General features: G+C 38.2%; 2 protein-coding genes across 2 annotated transcripts in view; one reads left to right on the top strand and one right to left on the bottom strand.

The window, feature by feature from the left end:
• The window catches only part of ZNF518A (zinc finger protein 518A), an 83775-nt gene that overhangs the window by 58897 nt on the left and 10365 nt on the right, over nt 1-14513 (top strand). The window contains exon 5 of the mRNA XM_079899256.1: nt 6412-6499. Within this exon, the coding sequence (XP_079755382.1) occupies nt 6412-6499 (88 nt within the window). The remainder of the gene's footprint in view (nt 1-6411; nt 6500-14513) is intronic.
• The window catches only part of BLNK (B cell linker), a 74131-nt gene continuing 68232 nt past the window's right edge, over nt 8615-14513 (bottom strand). Inside the window, exons 17-18 of the mRNA XM_079899265.1 lie at nt 13363-13518; nt 8615-9015 (exon numbers count right to left, since the gene is read on the bottom strand). Coding sequence (XP_079755391.1) covers nt 8896-9015; nt 13363-13518 — 276 coding nt within the window. The 3' untranslated portion in view covers nt 8615-8895. The remainder of the gene's footprint in view (nt 9016-13362; nt 13519-14513) is intronic.

The raw sequence follows: 14513 nt of genomic DNA, 5'->3' as shown, positions 1-14513 counted from the left end.
TTCTTTCCTTTTTGAAGGTTAGTTTTGCTGAATATAGAATTCTTGGTTGGCAGTTTTTTCTATGCAGAACTTTGACTATGTCATCTCACTGCCATTTGGCTTCCATGGTTTCTGATGAGAAATCAGCTGTTAATCTTACCGAGAACCTTTTGTATGTGATGAGTCACTTCTCTCTTGCTGCTTTCAAGATTCTCTGTCTTTCAATAGCTTGATTATGATATGCCTTGTGTGCACATTTTAAGTTTATCCTACTTGAAGTTCTTGAAGCTTTGTGGGTTGATAGACTAATGTTTTTCATCAAATTTGGGAAGTTTTTATTTCTTTAGATATTCTTTCTGATGCTTTTTTTTCTCTCCTTCTGAGACTCACTTTTTTTTGTTTGTTTGTTTTGTTTTGTTTTTTGCGGTACGTGGGCCTCTCACTGTTGGGGCCTCTCCTGTTGCGGAGCACAGGCTCCGGATGCGCAGGCTCAGTGGCCATGGCTCACGGGCTTAGCCGCTCCGCGGCATGTGGGATCTTCCCGGACCGGGGCACGAACCCACGTCCCCAGCATCAGCAGGCGGACTCTCAACCACTGCGCCACCAGGGAAGCCCTGAGACTCACTTTTTAATATGCTGTTATGCTTGATAGTGTCCCACAGATCTCTCAGGCTCTGTCCATTTCTCTTCGTTTTTTGTGTTTCTGTTTCTCAACATGGGCAATATCAATTGACTTATCTTTAAGTTCATGGATTCCTTCTTCTGCCTGTTCAAATCTGTTGCTGAGCCCCTCTAGTGAATTTTTCATTTCAGTTATTTTACTTTTCAACTCTATAATTGAAAGTTCTAGAATTAAAAATTCTTTTCATAAATTCTGTCTATTTATTTATATTCTCTATTTGGTTGAGACATCATTGTCTTACTTTTTTTTCATTCTTTAAACATAGTTTCAGCTCTTTGAACATATTTAAAATAGCTAAATTAAAATCTTTGTTTAGAAAATCCAGTGCCTGGGCTTTTTCAGGATTTTTATTGATTGCTTTTCTGTGTGTCTGGGCAATACTTTCCTCTTTGTTTACATGCCTTGCAATTTTTTTGTTGTAAACAGGACATTTAAAATATTATAATGCGGCAACTCTGAAAATCAGGTTCTCCACCTCCCCACACACATCTTCCAGGGTTTGTTGTCATTTTTGCTTGTTGTATTTGTTTGTTTGTCTAGTAACTTTTCTGAGCTAAGTTTGTAAAGTCTTTATTCTTTGTTATGTGTCACCAATAAAGTCTCTGTAATGTTAGCTTAATGGTCAGCTAATGATTGGACAGAGAATTCCTTATATACTTGGAATGAAAAAGTCTCTCAGTGTTTACCAAGGGACACTGTGTGTGTTTTTGTGGTGACCCTGCCGCACTTAGCCAGGCAGTTTACAGCTCTGCCTTAGCCTTCACTTCTTACTTCAGCAGAGCCTCCAGGTCAGCCAGATAGGAGAGCTTATGGCATTCTTAGGTCTTTCCTTAGTGTACACACAGTCGTGGGCATGCGTGTGACCTTCTAGATTCCCAGGAGTATGTTAAAGCTTTACAAAGCCCTATTGCTTTTCTCCCTAGCTTTTTGGTTAGGAATAACCGTAACCAAATCGCCTCAAATTTTATCTGTCGCTTCAGACAGCAGTGACTAAAACATCTGCCTGTCAGTGTTTTCAACATGGCCCCTAGGTAGCAGCTGTATCTCTCTGCCAGCTTCATGTCAGGCAATAGCCAATCTTCCAGGAAGTCACCAGAGTAGTCAAAACAAATAATTACAATTCTCTATGAATGAAGTCTGTTTTGTTTCCCTCTGATACCAGGAATGAGGTTTTTTATTTATAGGACTCTGCTGACATCAAACTTAAGGGTGAAAGACTGACAACTTTCTCTTTAAGATCAAGAACAAGAAAGGATGTCCACTCTCACTGTGTCTGTTAAACATTGTACTGGTGGCAGTTAGGCATCCAAATGGGAAAGGAAGAATTAAAATATCTCTATTTTTAGGTGACATGATCTTATGTGTGGAAAATCCTAAGGAATCCATTAAAAAACCTCATAACTGGGCTTTCCTGGTGGTGCAGTGGTTGAGAGTCCGCCTGCCGATGCAGGGGACACGGGTTCGTGCCCCGGTCCGGGAAGATCCCACATGCCGCGGAGCGGCTGGGCCCGTGAGCCATGGCCGCTGAGCCTGCGCATCCGGGGCCTGTGCTCCGCAACGGGAGAGGCCACAACAGTGAGAGGCCCGTGTACCGCAAAAAAAAAAAAAAAAAAAAAACCTCATAACTAATAAAAGAGATCAGCAAAGGTGCAGAATACAAGATCAATAGAAAAATCAATTCTATTTCTATACTTTAGCAGTGAGCAATCAAAGTGAAATTAAGAAAAAAATTCCACTTGGCATCTAAGGGAATAAAATGCTTAGGAATAAATTTGACAGAAGAAATGCAAGACTTTTACACTGAAACTACAAATCATTGTTGAAAGAAAGAAGACCTAAATAAGTGTAGAAACATGACATGTTTGTGCATTTATTGTTAAGATGGCAGTACTACCCAAGTTGATTCACAGATTTGATACAAGCCCTGTCAAAATTTCAGCTGCCTTTTTGCCAGAAATTGACAAGCTGATTCTAAAATTCATATAGAAACAAGATACAGAATAGCCAAAACAATTTTTAAAATTAATTAATTTACTTATTTTTGGCTGTGTGGGTCTTTGTTGCTGTGCGCAGGCTTTCTCTAGTTGTGGCAAGCAGGAGCTACTCTTCATTGCAGTGTGAGGGCTTCTCATTGCAGTGGCTTCTGTTTGTTGTGGAGCATGGGCTCTAGGCACGTGGGCTTCAGTAGTTGTAGCACGTGGGCTTAGTTGCTCTGTGCTATGTGGGATCTTCCTGGACAAGGGCTCAAACCCTTGTTCCCTGCATTGACAGGCAGATTCTTAACCACTGCACCACCAGGGAAGTACCAGCCAAAACAATTTTGAAAAGAAGAATAACATTGGAAAACTCACACTTCCCCATTTCAAAACTTACCACAAAGCTACTGTAATCAAGACAATGTAGTACTGATTTAAGAATAGACATATAGATTGGTGGAATAGAATTGAGAGTCCAGAAATAAACCCAAACATTAATGATCAATTTATTTTTGACCAGAATGTCAAGACAATTCAACATGGAAAGAATAATCTTTTAACATATACTGCTTCAACAGCTGGATATCCACATGCAAAAGAATGTATTTAGATACTCCTTCATACCATGTATAAAAGATAACTCAAAATGGATCAAAGACCTACATGTTAGAGATAAAATGATTAAAATATTAGAAACATATAAGTTGAAATTCATTAAATTGAAAACATTTGTGTTTCAAAGAACTCAAGACAATCCACAAAATGGGAGAAAACACTTTCAAATCATATATCTAATGTGGGAATTGTACCCAGAATACACATAAATGATTACAACTCAATAATAAAAAGACAAACAACTCAGTTAAAAAATGGTCAAAGGAGGGAATTCCCTGGCGTCCAGTGGTTAGGACTCTGCGCTTTCACTGCCGAGGGCCCGGGTTCGATCTCTGGTTGGAGAACTAAGATCCCACAAGCCATGCAGCCCAAAAAAAAAAAGAAAAATTGTCAAAGGATTTGAATAGACATTTCTGCAAAGAAGATATACAAATAGCTAATAACAACATGAAAAGATGGTTAACATTTTTAGTCATTAGGGAAATACAAATCCAAAGCACAATGAGATACTACTTCACACGCTTTAGGGTGGTTACAGTTGAAAAGACAATAACAACGATTGATGAGTATGCAGAGAAACAAACTCATACACTGTTAGTCAGGATGTAAAATGGTGTAGTCACTTTGGAAAACAGTTGGGTGTTCCTCAAACTGTTAAGTATATTTGCCATAGGACGCAGAAATTCCACTTTTAGATATATACCCAAAAGAAATGAAGAACATACATCCACTCGAAAACTTGAACAAAATTGTTTATGGTAGTAGTATCCATAATAGCCAAAAAGTGGAAACAACTCAAATGTCCATCAATTGATTAATGAATAAACAAAATATGGTATAGCTATATAATATATTGTTCAGCAATGAAAAGAAATAGAGTACTGATACTATAACATAGATGAACATTGAAAACAGTAGGCTAAGTGAAAGAAGGCAGTCACAAAGGACCACATATTGTATGATCCCATTCATATGAAATGTCAAATATGCAAGAGTCTATAGAGACAAACTAGATCAGTGGATGACTAGGATGGGAGCTCGGGGAGAGTGGAGAGTGTCTGCTTATAGGTATGGAGTTTCTTTTTGATGTGAGAAGATTCTAAGCAGATTGTGGTAACGGTTGCCCAACTCTGAATATAGTCAAACCCACTGAACTGTATAGTTTTAAGTGGGTGAATTTTATAGTATGTTAATTATATCTCAATAATACCATTAAAATTAGCAACTAGTAAAAGTTGGTTAACTATTAGAAGGGGAAAATTGGATATTAAGGAATGCAGAAATGACAAGTGAGAATAAGCAAGAAAGAAACTAAGCACTTAGAATAGGTCTCACCAACCCCTAGTCTGAGATTCAGGCCTTGTTGAAGAGGTTGTAACTGCCACAGGGACATTCAGGCTGCTGATAGTGAAGAAATTTTCTAGAAGGTGCAGACCTGACTGAGCCGGTTTGTGGGAATAGTCAATTCAGTGGCTGTGAAACTCATTGGAGGGTGCTGGTCAGCTAGAGCTGGTCTACTCCTGCTAAGAGTTAAAGAAACTCACTGGAAGGTGCTGGCAGCCTTGAGCTGGTCCACAGGAAGTTTCCTCACCGAGTGGCAGACAAACTCATAGAGGGTGTGGCCAAGCTAGAGCCTACTGGGTGGCTGAGAGAAATTCATTGGTGAGAACTGGTGGGATAAAGCCAGTTAGCAGAACCTGGCCTGGGGGTGCTGCAGAAAAGCTCAGTGGAAGACGCCACAGCCCAGAACTGGTCGGCAAAAAGTGACCTGCTAGGTGGCTGAGAAACTCAGAGGAGAGTGATTGTCACTGGGCTTCCCTAATCCACTGATAGGGAAAAAGCACACTGGAAGCAGGGAGGGAGGGATATATATGTGTATATATATATATATATATATATATATATAAAGCAGCACCATTATTGGCCCATACTCTGCCTCAATTGATGCCATATTCTGTTAGCCTTATCCACAACTCTGTGAGCCCCCTTGATTGGTATCCTAATCTTGTTATGATAATTGAGACCCCCCCTGGCTTCTGATATGTAAGTGCTGCTATCAATGTCCCAGGATTTAGACTATTAGCCCTAGCTACCATTAGCCCTGGCCAGCAGAACAGGGCTACCAGTGAACTTCTTAGTGATATTTGCTCCTTTCTTACCAGTGCATTTCTAATGGCCTTGGTGATCACACTTGTCCTTTGGGACATAATTCTCTGGTGGGCCTTCTGCCCTCACATAATATATCCACTCCAGCACGCTCAGTTCCCTGAGCCTTTTAATTCCCTCCTCTACTATCTGCCATAGCAATTCAGGCATTTCACCCTCAATCAGTGAAGGTCATCACCTTTTCTAGTCTTCCAAGAGCCACTCAATGAGTTTGCATCATCTCCTAGGGTCATTGCCAGAGTATTAAATTATGTATCCTGAGAAGCGCCCTTAAGTTAATAAATTATTCCTTATCCAATCTTATATTCTGGCTTCTTTGCTCAAGTGTTCTCAAAATCTAGTTCCATGGTACTCCCTCAGCTCCTGCCAGTACATGGTGCCTAATTCATCAATCTCTTTCAGGATGTATTCTTTCCTCCCTCAGCAGGCCTAGCACATTTATAGCTGATTTAAGCTGCAACTTAACTTTAGTTATTGGCCTAGCCGCCCGGACAGAAGGTAGGGGCATATCCTGAGGGGTATTTCTGTTGCCTTGCAGGGGAGAGGCCTCTGCAGTGTCTTCCCACACAGGCAGAATGCTATTTCTTAATGACAGGGGTTAACTCTGCTGACTCTGAGGGTTCAGAGGAGTCTGGGAAGCCAAATAATTGGTGGCATTCACCATTAATGATGGTTTTACCATCATTCATCCCCAGATGTTCTCATCCCATCTGTCAGGGTCTCAGGGTTTTTGAACTAGGACTCTGACCTTGGTTGGACAGACCTGTCTTGGTTTAGCATTAAATTATCTTTGCATGGAATTCCCTGGAGGTCCAGTGGTTAGGACCCAGTGCTTTCACTGCTGTGGGCCTGGGTTTGATCCCTGGTCAGGGAACTAAGATCCCACAAGCCACACAGTGTGGCCAAAAAAAAAAAAAAAAAAGAGTTTTGCAGTTCAGCAACTGTATTAAATCCTGAGTTTGGTCTTCAGCTTTTTCTTCTCTCCCACTGCAGGAGATTAGCAATTGGGTCACCACTTTGTACCAGGGATGGTTCATGCCTCAAATACCCCAAGGATGGAGTCCTTATTGTCAACTGGGTGGTGAGTAATCTGGTTCAAAGATGCCATCTTAATGCCTACTTTCTTGAAACTACTCCTGGTACTAAATCTGTCATTTGGGTCTTCTGGGGAGAAGATGCTGAGATGTAATTAGGAGTACAAGAGGTTTATTGGACAATAATGCCTGGGGGATGGAGCAAGATTGAGTAAGAAAAGCTTTCACACCGTAATGCAGATCTGATACTCGTGAAAGAAAAGGTTGGTGAGTGGAAGCAGAATTAGGTATAGAAAGCCTCAGACTTCCATGCACCACTGACAAAGTCAGCCAACTCAATGGATACTTTAGGTTAAAGACTATCCATTAGTTAGAGGAATTCCATGTTGGGCAGAATTAGCGAGACCGAGGGCTGCTTAGGAAGAGCATAGGCTTGGCTCAAAACCCAAGGCAGATTCTGAAGGCATTAACAGATAAAGGCTGTCAGCTAATTGCACTCCTACAGCTGAATGCCAAATTTTTTCCTGATGGGAGATCCAAACAGTGCACCTCCATGGCTGCCATACAATGGGGCAATATCAAGTAGTGTGACATTCATGTAACTGGAGTCCCTGAAGGGGAGGAGAAGAAGGATAACAGAAAAAATACTTGAAGAAAAAATAATAATTGAAACTTTTCCCCTAAATTTGATGAAAACTATAAATACAAAGATCCAAGAAGCAACATGAAGCTCAAGCAGGAAAAAGAAAACCATACCAAGACACATTATAATCACATGTTCATCATCACAGGTGATAAAGAGAAAAGTTTTATTGCAGCCGGAGGAAAAAAGCACACATTATGTACTGAGAATCAAAGATAAGAATTACTGCAGACTTGTTGTCAGAACCGCTGCAGGCCAGAAGAGTGGAATGATATCTTTAAGGTACTGAAGTCATTCTAGAATTCTTTCTCTAGCAAAATTACCCTTCAAAAATGAAGATAAAACAAAGAAAATTTCACAAAAGAGAAGTCTAAGATATGTCATCACCAGTAAAGTTGCTCTATCTTAAATGTTAAGAGAAATTCTTCATGTGGAAAGAAAATGATACCAGGTGGATATTAGATCTATACAAAGGAATTAAGAGCGCTGGAAATGGTGAGTAAACAAATAAATATAAAAGTGAAAGGGGGGTATTATGACATTTAAGAATACAGTTATTTTTATAAGTGAGTTTGTGAGTTCATAACCTTCTAGAATTTCAAAATCCTTTCAGATTGCTGTCTTACTCAGTGATCAAGTGCATTCCTCATTTAATTATTAGATTTATCTTAATTAGCTGCTTTATCATTTCAGTGCTGTCTAAAGTACACAGTAGGATAAAAAGCTTTGATATGACAGAGTATAATACATTGCTGGGACAACCTAAGACCTTGGATACGGCTGCTCACAATGGTATCTCTTTTATTCCTGAGTGTTCATCAATGTCTGCTTTTCTGCCCCTGTTCTGTGGGCTGTTTCCCTAGGCTTTTTTTTTTTTTTTTTTTTTTTTTTTTTTGCGGTACGTGGGCCTCTCACTGTTGTGGCCTCTCCCGTTGCGGAGCACAGGCTCCGGATGCGCAGGCTCAGCGGCCACGGCTCACGGGCCCAGCTGCTCCGCGGCATGTGGGATCTTCCCGGACCGGGGCACGAACCCGCGTCCCCTGCATCGGCAGGCGGACTCTCAACCACTGCGCCACCAGGGAAGCCCTTCCCTAGGCTTTTAATCTAGTTTTGCTCTCATCCCACTCTGAACCTCATATCAAGTTTAGGGTCTATTTAATAGACATGCAGATCAAAGAGGGTACAATTGTATTTAATAAGCTAAGCCAACAACATAATCATGGATAAGAAAGTTCGTATCTGTATACATCTCCCATGGTTGGGAGCTCACAAAAAGGAACCATTACATCCCCCTTATTTGTATTTATAAATATCATATATTATCTATATTTTATTTTCTACACATTAAAATTTTAACCAAGGCAATTTTCAAGCACTGACAGTAGGCGTCCTAGTTACACTGGGGCACTAGGACCATTGTGGTGGTCTAAATTTTCAGCAGCTTTGTTTTATCCAAGAGCATCATTTTCTTTTTCTGGAAGTAGCGCGTTATTTTCTTACATGACTGAAAATACTTTACACCTGTTTTTTTAAATAAAGACATTTATTTGGAGAATATTAGTAGCATATTCTCAGCCTCACCAGATATTAACAGTTCATCAAGTCAGGCAACAGAACATGTCCATATGAGCTTCTTATAAGGAAATCGACGACCACCTCAACAGCTGCCTCATCTTCTATTTTATTACTGGACGATTCATAATCCAAAATATGAAGTTTTTGGACTTTTTCCTCAAAAGTAGAAGTAGGTAAAATGTCTGAAGCAATGATGTTGACTTCCTTTAAAAAATTTTTTTTAATTTATGAAACTTTAACTGCATATTTCAGTCTTGTGGAATCTTTTGTGTTATTCTGACTGTCAATAAGAACCAGGGGACTGTGTTGATGATTCTTGATGATTTCAGCAACACTTCCAAAGTACTAGAACAAGAAAACATAGATGAATTATAAATTGGCATTTATATTAACAGTGAACTCCACTCCTCCCATCTTCTCCAACTCTTTCAAGTTAGTCAGAGTTACTAGGTCCCAGATGACATTCTATCCAAAAAAGTCTAATTTAACAATGGATGTAACCTTTGAGGTGGCAGACCCTGGCCATTCAATGAGACTGAAAATGCAACTGACATCCTCAATTAGTATAACTTCTTAGAGAAAATTACTTTATTGAGTTATGATGTAATATTTTAATATTTTGTTTTTTATTTAGTGCCAAGTGTAAAACTGTCATACATTGAATTTCTCTACATTTTTATAAAACATAGATTATCTGTTATGTTGCATGTATTAGATACAAGGACTGATGTAGTAAATTAACGTTAGAATTTAATGTGAAGAGAGTTATTTCCCAGGTTAATTCATGTTTGTTTTTGTGTTCTTTTTTTTGAATAAATAAGGAAACCTTTATAAACCTTCATATACCCATTTTTGCTTTAGCTCTCAGTAAGTTTAGAGCTAAATTAGTGCCTAGCTAATAATTTCATGCTAGGCTCTTACTATACATACATATTTTTCCGTATATTAATTCCCATTGTCTATTGGTTTTAGTTTAAGGCGATCACAATTTTTTTCTGAAAAATGATCAATGTTTTAAGTGAAAGATAAAATAAGTATAACAGACCAAGAAGTGAAATGCATTGATTATACAAAAGTGCTACAAGCTCATGATCATCAGATAAATGCATTTAGAGTCATTTTTTTAAAGGGGTAATTGTTTTGCAACACTGCCATATAATTTAGCAGTTACCACCAATTGACTTCATTTTCTCTTAGTTTTTCATATAAAGATAAACATCTGGAATAAAAAATGTTTAAAAGCCTTTATTAATTATTTGAATAGCTTCCAAATATTATATATTAAAATAAGTAAAGTATTCAGAATACTAGTCATTTTTCAAACAAAACACCAGTTGTCTTTTAGATAATTGGCTTCTGAATATTAGGTCAGGGAGGAGAGACAGAGACTTTCAAGTACCTTTAGTCCTTATTTCTTACTTTCTCTTCAATCATTCAGCCCTCCTGTACTTGCCAATGAATTGTTTTTATGATATTCATAAAGACATTCATTCTGTTTGTTTGGCACAGCATATTGTTAATCTGAATGCAGTTGGAAGTTAAATTTATGGACTAACACACCAGGAAATGAAATAGTACAACCTCTTTGAAGTGAATTCCAAGTGAAAAAGTGTGTTCTGAACCCAGTAAATATAGGAGAGAGTTGCTTTGCTTATACAAATAAGCATCTCATTCTGTCCTTATACTCTTCTGAATATTTCTGAGGATTGCTGTGTTGCAGAGTTTGGGGATTAAAATGTTTGAAGTAGGGGGTTGAGCTGAGTTGAAATATTTGAAGTAAGGACTGGACTTGAGGCATATTTGTGATTTGACTGAATGAAGGATTGAGCATAACTTAATTGCAGTTTCCCCTTAACACTTTTTTTTTGGTCTACACTAATTCAGTGTATTTGAGATATTCATACATGGACAGAAAAACAATTGTTTGATAACTCAAAATCCCATGGTCAATAAAATAAAGCAAACAGATCTCAGAGTGATAAAATACTCACTATGTATCCACATAATGTCAAAACATTTGCAAAAAAATTAAACAGTTAATCAACTAGTTACTTTTTCTACCCATGAATACCCAAACACAAATACAGACAAACAGACTTTTCAAGATCTCCACATGGCTGACATCATGTAACCAAAGTTTTCATTTTTCAATTCAGATGTTCAGTATATGGGAGAAATTATCTTTTTATTATAGATAATTTAAGTAAGTGTTTTAAAGGACTCTGTCAGTACTTCCTGATGCTATTATAATAATATGTATTTATTTTGGTATCCATAGGCTGGATAATTGGGGAGTGGGGTGAAGCTCTGATCTATTCATTCTGAGGTAGGGATGAAGATTCTTTAAGCCAAGAAGAATCACTGTTTATCAGAGTTTCCTAGCAGGACAAGGAAGTCCAGAGCCTCTCTGAGAGCTCAAAATTTATCTGACTGAATTTCAGTACCACTAAAAAGGACAGCGCCTTCACCTACCCCTAAGCCTCTTATAGAAGTACTGGACCCCTGGGGAGGCTTTTTTTTAAAAAAATTTTTTATTATTTATTTGTTTATTTGGCTGCATTGGGTCTTTCGTTGCTGCGCGTGGGCTTTCTCTAGTTGCAGCGAGCGGGAGCTACTCTTCATTGCGGTGCACTGGCTTCTCATTGCAGTGGCTTCTCTTGTTGTGGAGCACAGGCTCTAGGTGCACGGGCTTCATTAGTTGTGCTTGTGGGCTCTAGAGCACAGGCTCAGTAGTTGTGCACAGGCTTAGCTGCTCCGCGGCATGTGGGATCTTCCCAGACCAGAGCTCAAACCCATGTCCCATGCATTGGCAGGCAGATTCTTAACCACTGTGCCACCAGGGAAGTCCCTGGGGAGGCTTTAGAATGTAACCATCCATCCAAAGTCACTCTGTCCTACTAGGATCACCACCATATCCTACTACTGATTACTGTTGAGGAGCATATAGTTTAAAAAATTTGTCATATCAAGGTTTCAGTGAGAATGAATGTTTTTGTGAGTAGGGAGAAGCAGACAGTTCTGTTAAAGTTTAACTGGTGTGAAATGAAAATGCAATCTATATTTTAAAACCCATTTGGTCTTTATCAGTGTTTTGTGTTTTCAGAGTTTTGCATTTTCTAACTATCTGAGACTTTATTAAAAGCAAAATAAAACTCCAAACTATAAAACTCCTCGAAGAAAACATAGGGAGAAAGCTTCACGAGACTGCATTTGGCAATGATTTCTTGGATGTTACACCAAAAGCACAGGCAACAGAACAAAACATAGACAAATAGGACTACATTAAACTATACGACAAAGTTATAAGAGTTCTTTACATATTCTGGATATTAACCTCTTATCAGACACATAATTTGCAAATATTTTCTCCCATTTCAGAGGTTGCCTTTTTACTCTGTTGATTGTGACCTTTGATGAACAGAAAATTTTAGACCATTTTATTATACCATATACAAAAAAAAAAATAGACTCAAAATGAATTAAAGATTTAAATGTAAGACCTGAAACCATAGAAATCCCAGAAGAAAACATAAGCAGTATGCTCTTTGACATTGGTCTTAGCAATATTTTTTGGACATGTCTCCTCAAGCAAGGGTGACAAAAGCACAAATAAACAAATGGGACTACACCAAACTAAAAAGATTTTGCATAACAAAGGAAACCATCAACAAAAGAAAAAGGCAACCTACTGAATGAGAGAAGATATTTGCAAATAATATGTCTGATAAGGGGATAATATCCAAAATATATAAAGAACTCTTGTAACTCAGTATCAAACAAACAAATAAGCAATCTAATTAAAAAATGTGCAGAGGACCTGAGTAGACATTTTTCTGAAGAAGACATGCAGATGGCCAACAAGCACATGAAATGATGCTCAACATCACTAATCATCAGGAAAATGAAAATCAGAACCACAATGAGATATCACATCACACCTGTGAGAATGGCTATTATCAAAAAGACAAGAGACAATATGCTTGTGAGGATGTGAAGAAAAGGGAACCCGTGTGCACTGTTGGTGGGAATGTACATTGGTACGACAACTATGGAAAACAGCATGGAGATTCCTCAAAAAATTAAAAATAGAACTGCCATATGACCCACCAATTCCTATCCTGGGTATATATCCAAAGAAAATGAAAACACTAATTCAAAAAGTTACGTACACTCTGATGGTCATACAAGCATTATTTACAGTAGCCAAGATATGGAAGCAAACTAAGTGTCCATCAAAAGATGAATAGGTAAAGATGATGTGATATATATATATACAATGGAATATTACTCAGCCATAAAAAGAGTGAAATTGTGCCATTTGTGACAACATGGATGGACCAAGAGGGTATTACACTAAGTGAAGTAAGTCAGACAGAGAAAGAGAAATACCATATGATTTCACTTATATGTGGCATCTAAAAAACAAAGCAAACAAAATGCCGAGTCAGACTGACCTCATTAAGCAACAGGATAAAAGAAAGCTTTTACATCATACCAGTCTTTCCTCCTCTCCGTTCTCTCATAGGATATACTGCCCAAACATAGTATTTTATCTCGTACTCTATGACAATGTGCAAGCCTTAGGCCAGGTACTCGTGTATCCTTTCTCCACATCTCTGGCACCTAATACAGTATGATGGCATTGTGCTCAAAACATAGTTATAGAGTTGGATTAGAAGAGAAATTACTGACCTCTTCACCAGTTTTCTTTCTGCCCAAAGCATACTGTTTTGTTGCTTCAATAAATCGCACAGGGATATTATATACTCGCTTATTAAAAAATACAACTAGTGTATATGGCTGTTTGGAATCATGGCCAGAGCTTTTCCGAATAAGAAATGATCCATCCTGTTTATTAAAAGAAAGAATAATTATGATTAGTGTTACTTGTATTCCCATAGGTTAAAAATCAGTTTATGAAAAATACCTATATTATATTCAAAAGGTAATTATTTAGGTATATGATTTTTATTACTAATTAGAGCTTGTTTTATTATTTTGCAAGAAAATACTTCAGTAAAATATATACTTACAGAAAATTCTGAAAGAAGTAAATGCTGGCATTTTGAGGCACTAAATAAGACCTTATGTTTATAGGCTTTGGAAATGTGTGAAGGGACACATTAAGATCAAACCTAAAGGGCACTCTTGAACTAGGAACCATGTTCACAAGTTGCCTATGAATAAAAAAATATATCAAACAAATTCCATTCAAAAGTGCTATAAGAAGAAAACAGATATTGGGAATCAAAACATTTCAGCTGATAAAAATTCTCTCTCCAAAAATTTATGTTGAAGTAGAAAAAATATTGTAACACAACATTCCAAATTTAATTAAATATCTTGTAAAATATTCTACAATCATAAATTCAAAAATTATGAACAAAAAATAGACAAAAACAGGAAGAAGGAATGCAATAAAAGTTGATCAAACCTGGGAAAAAGCACTTACCTGGTGGCACAGTGGTTAAGAATCTGCCTGCCAATGCAGGGGACATGGGTTCGAGCCCTGGTCCAGGAAGATCCCACATGCCACGGAGCAACTAAGCCCATGTGCCACAACTACTGAACCTGTGCTCTAGAGCCCATGAGCCACAACTACTGAACCCACGTGCCACAATTACGGAAGCCCTTGCACTCTAGGGCCCGTGCTCTGCAACAAGAGAAGGCACTGCAATGAGAAGCCCGTGCACCACAACGAAGAGTAGCCCCTGCTAGCCACAACTAGAGAAAGCCCACACACAGCAAACGAAGACCCAGTGCAGCCAAAAAAACCCACAAAAAACCAGTATATTCTGACAAGGCAAGGTGCAAGTGGGCGGAGAAAAGAGAAAGAAAAAGAA

This window comes from Stenella coeruleoalba (genome assembly GCF_951394435.1).
Source record: "Stenella coeruleoalba genome assembly, chromosome: 16".
NCBI classification, from domain to species: domain Eukaryota; kingdom Metazoa; phylum Chordata; class Mammalia; order Artiodactyla; family Delphinidae; genus Stenella; species Stenella coeruleoalba.
Note: the sequence above shows the minus strand (reverse complement) of the source record. Positions and strands in the feature narration are given on the sequence as shown.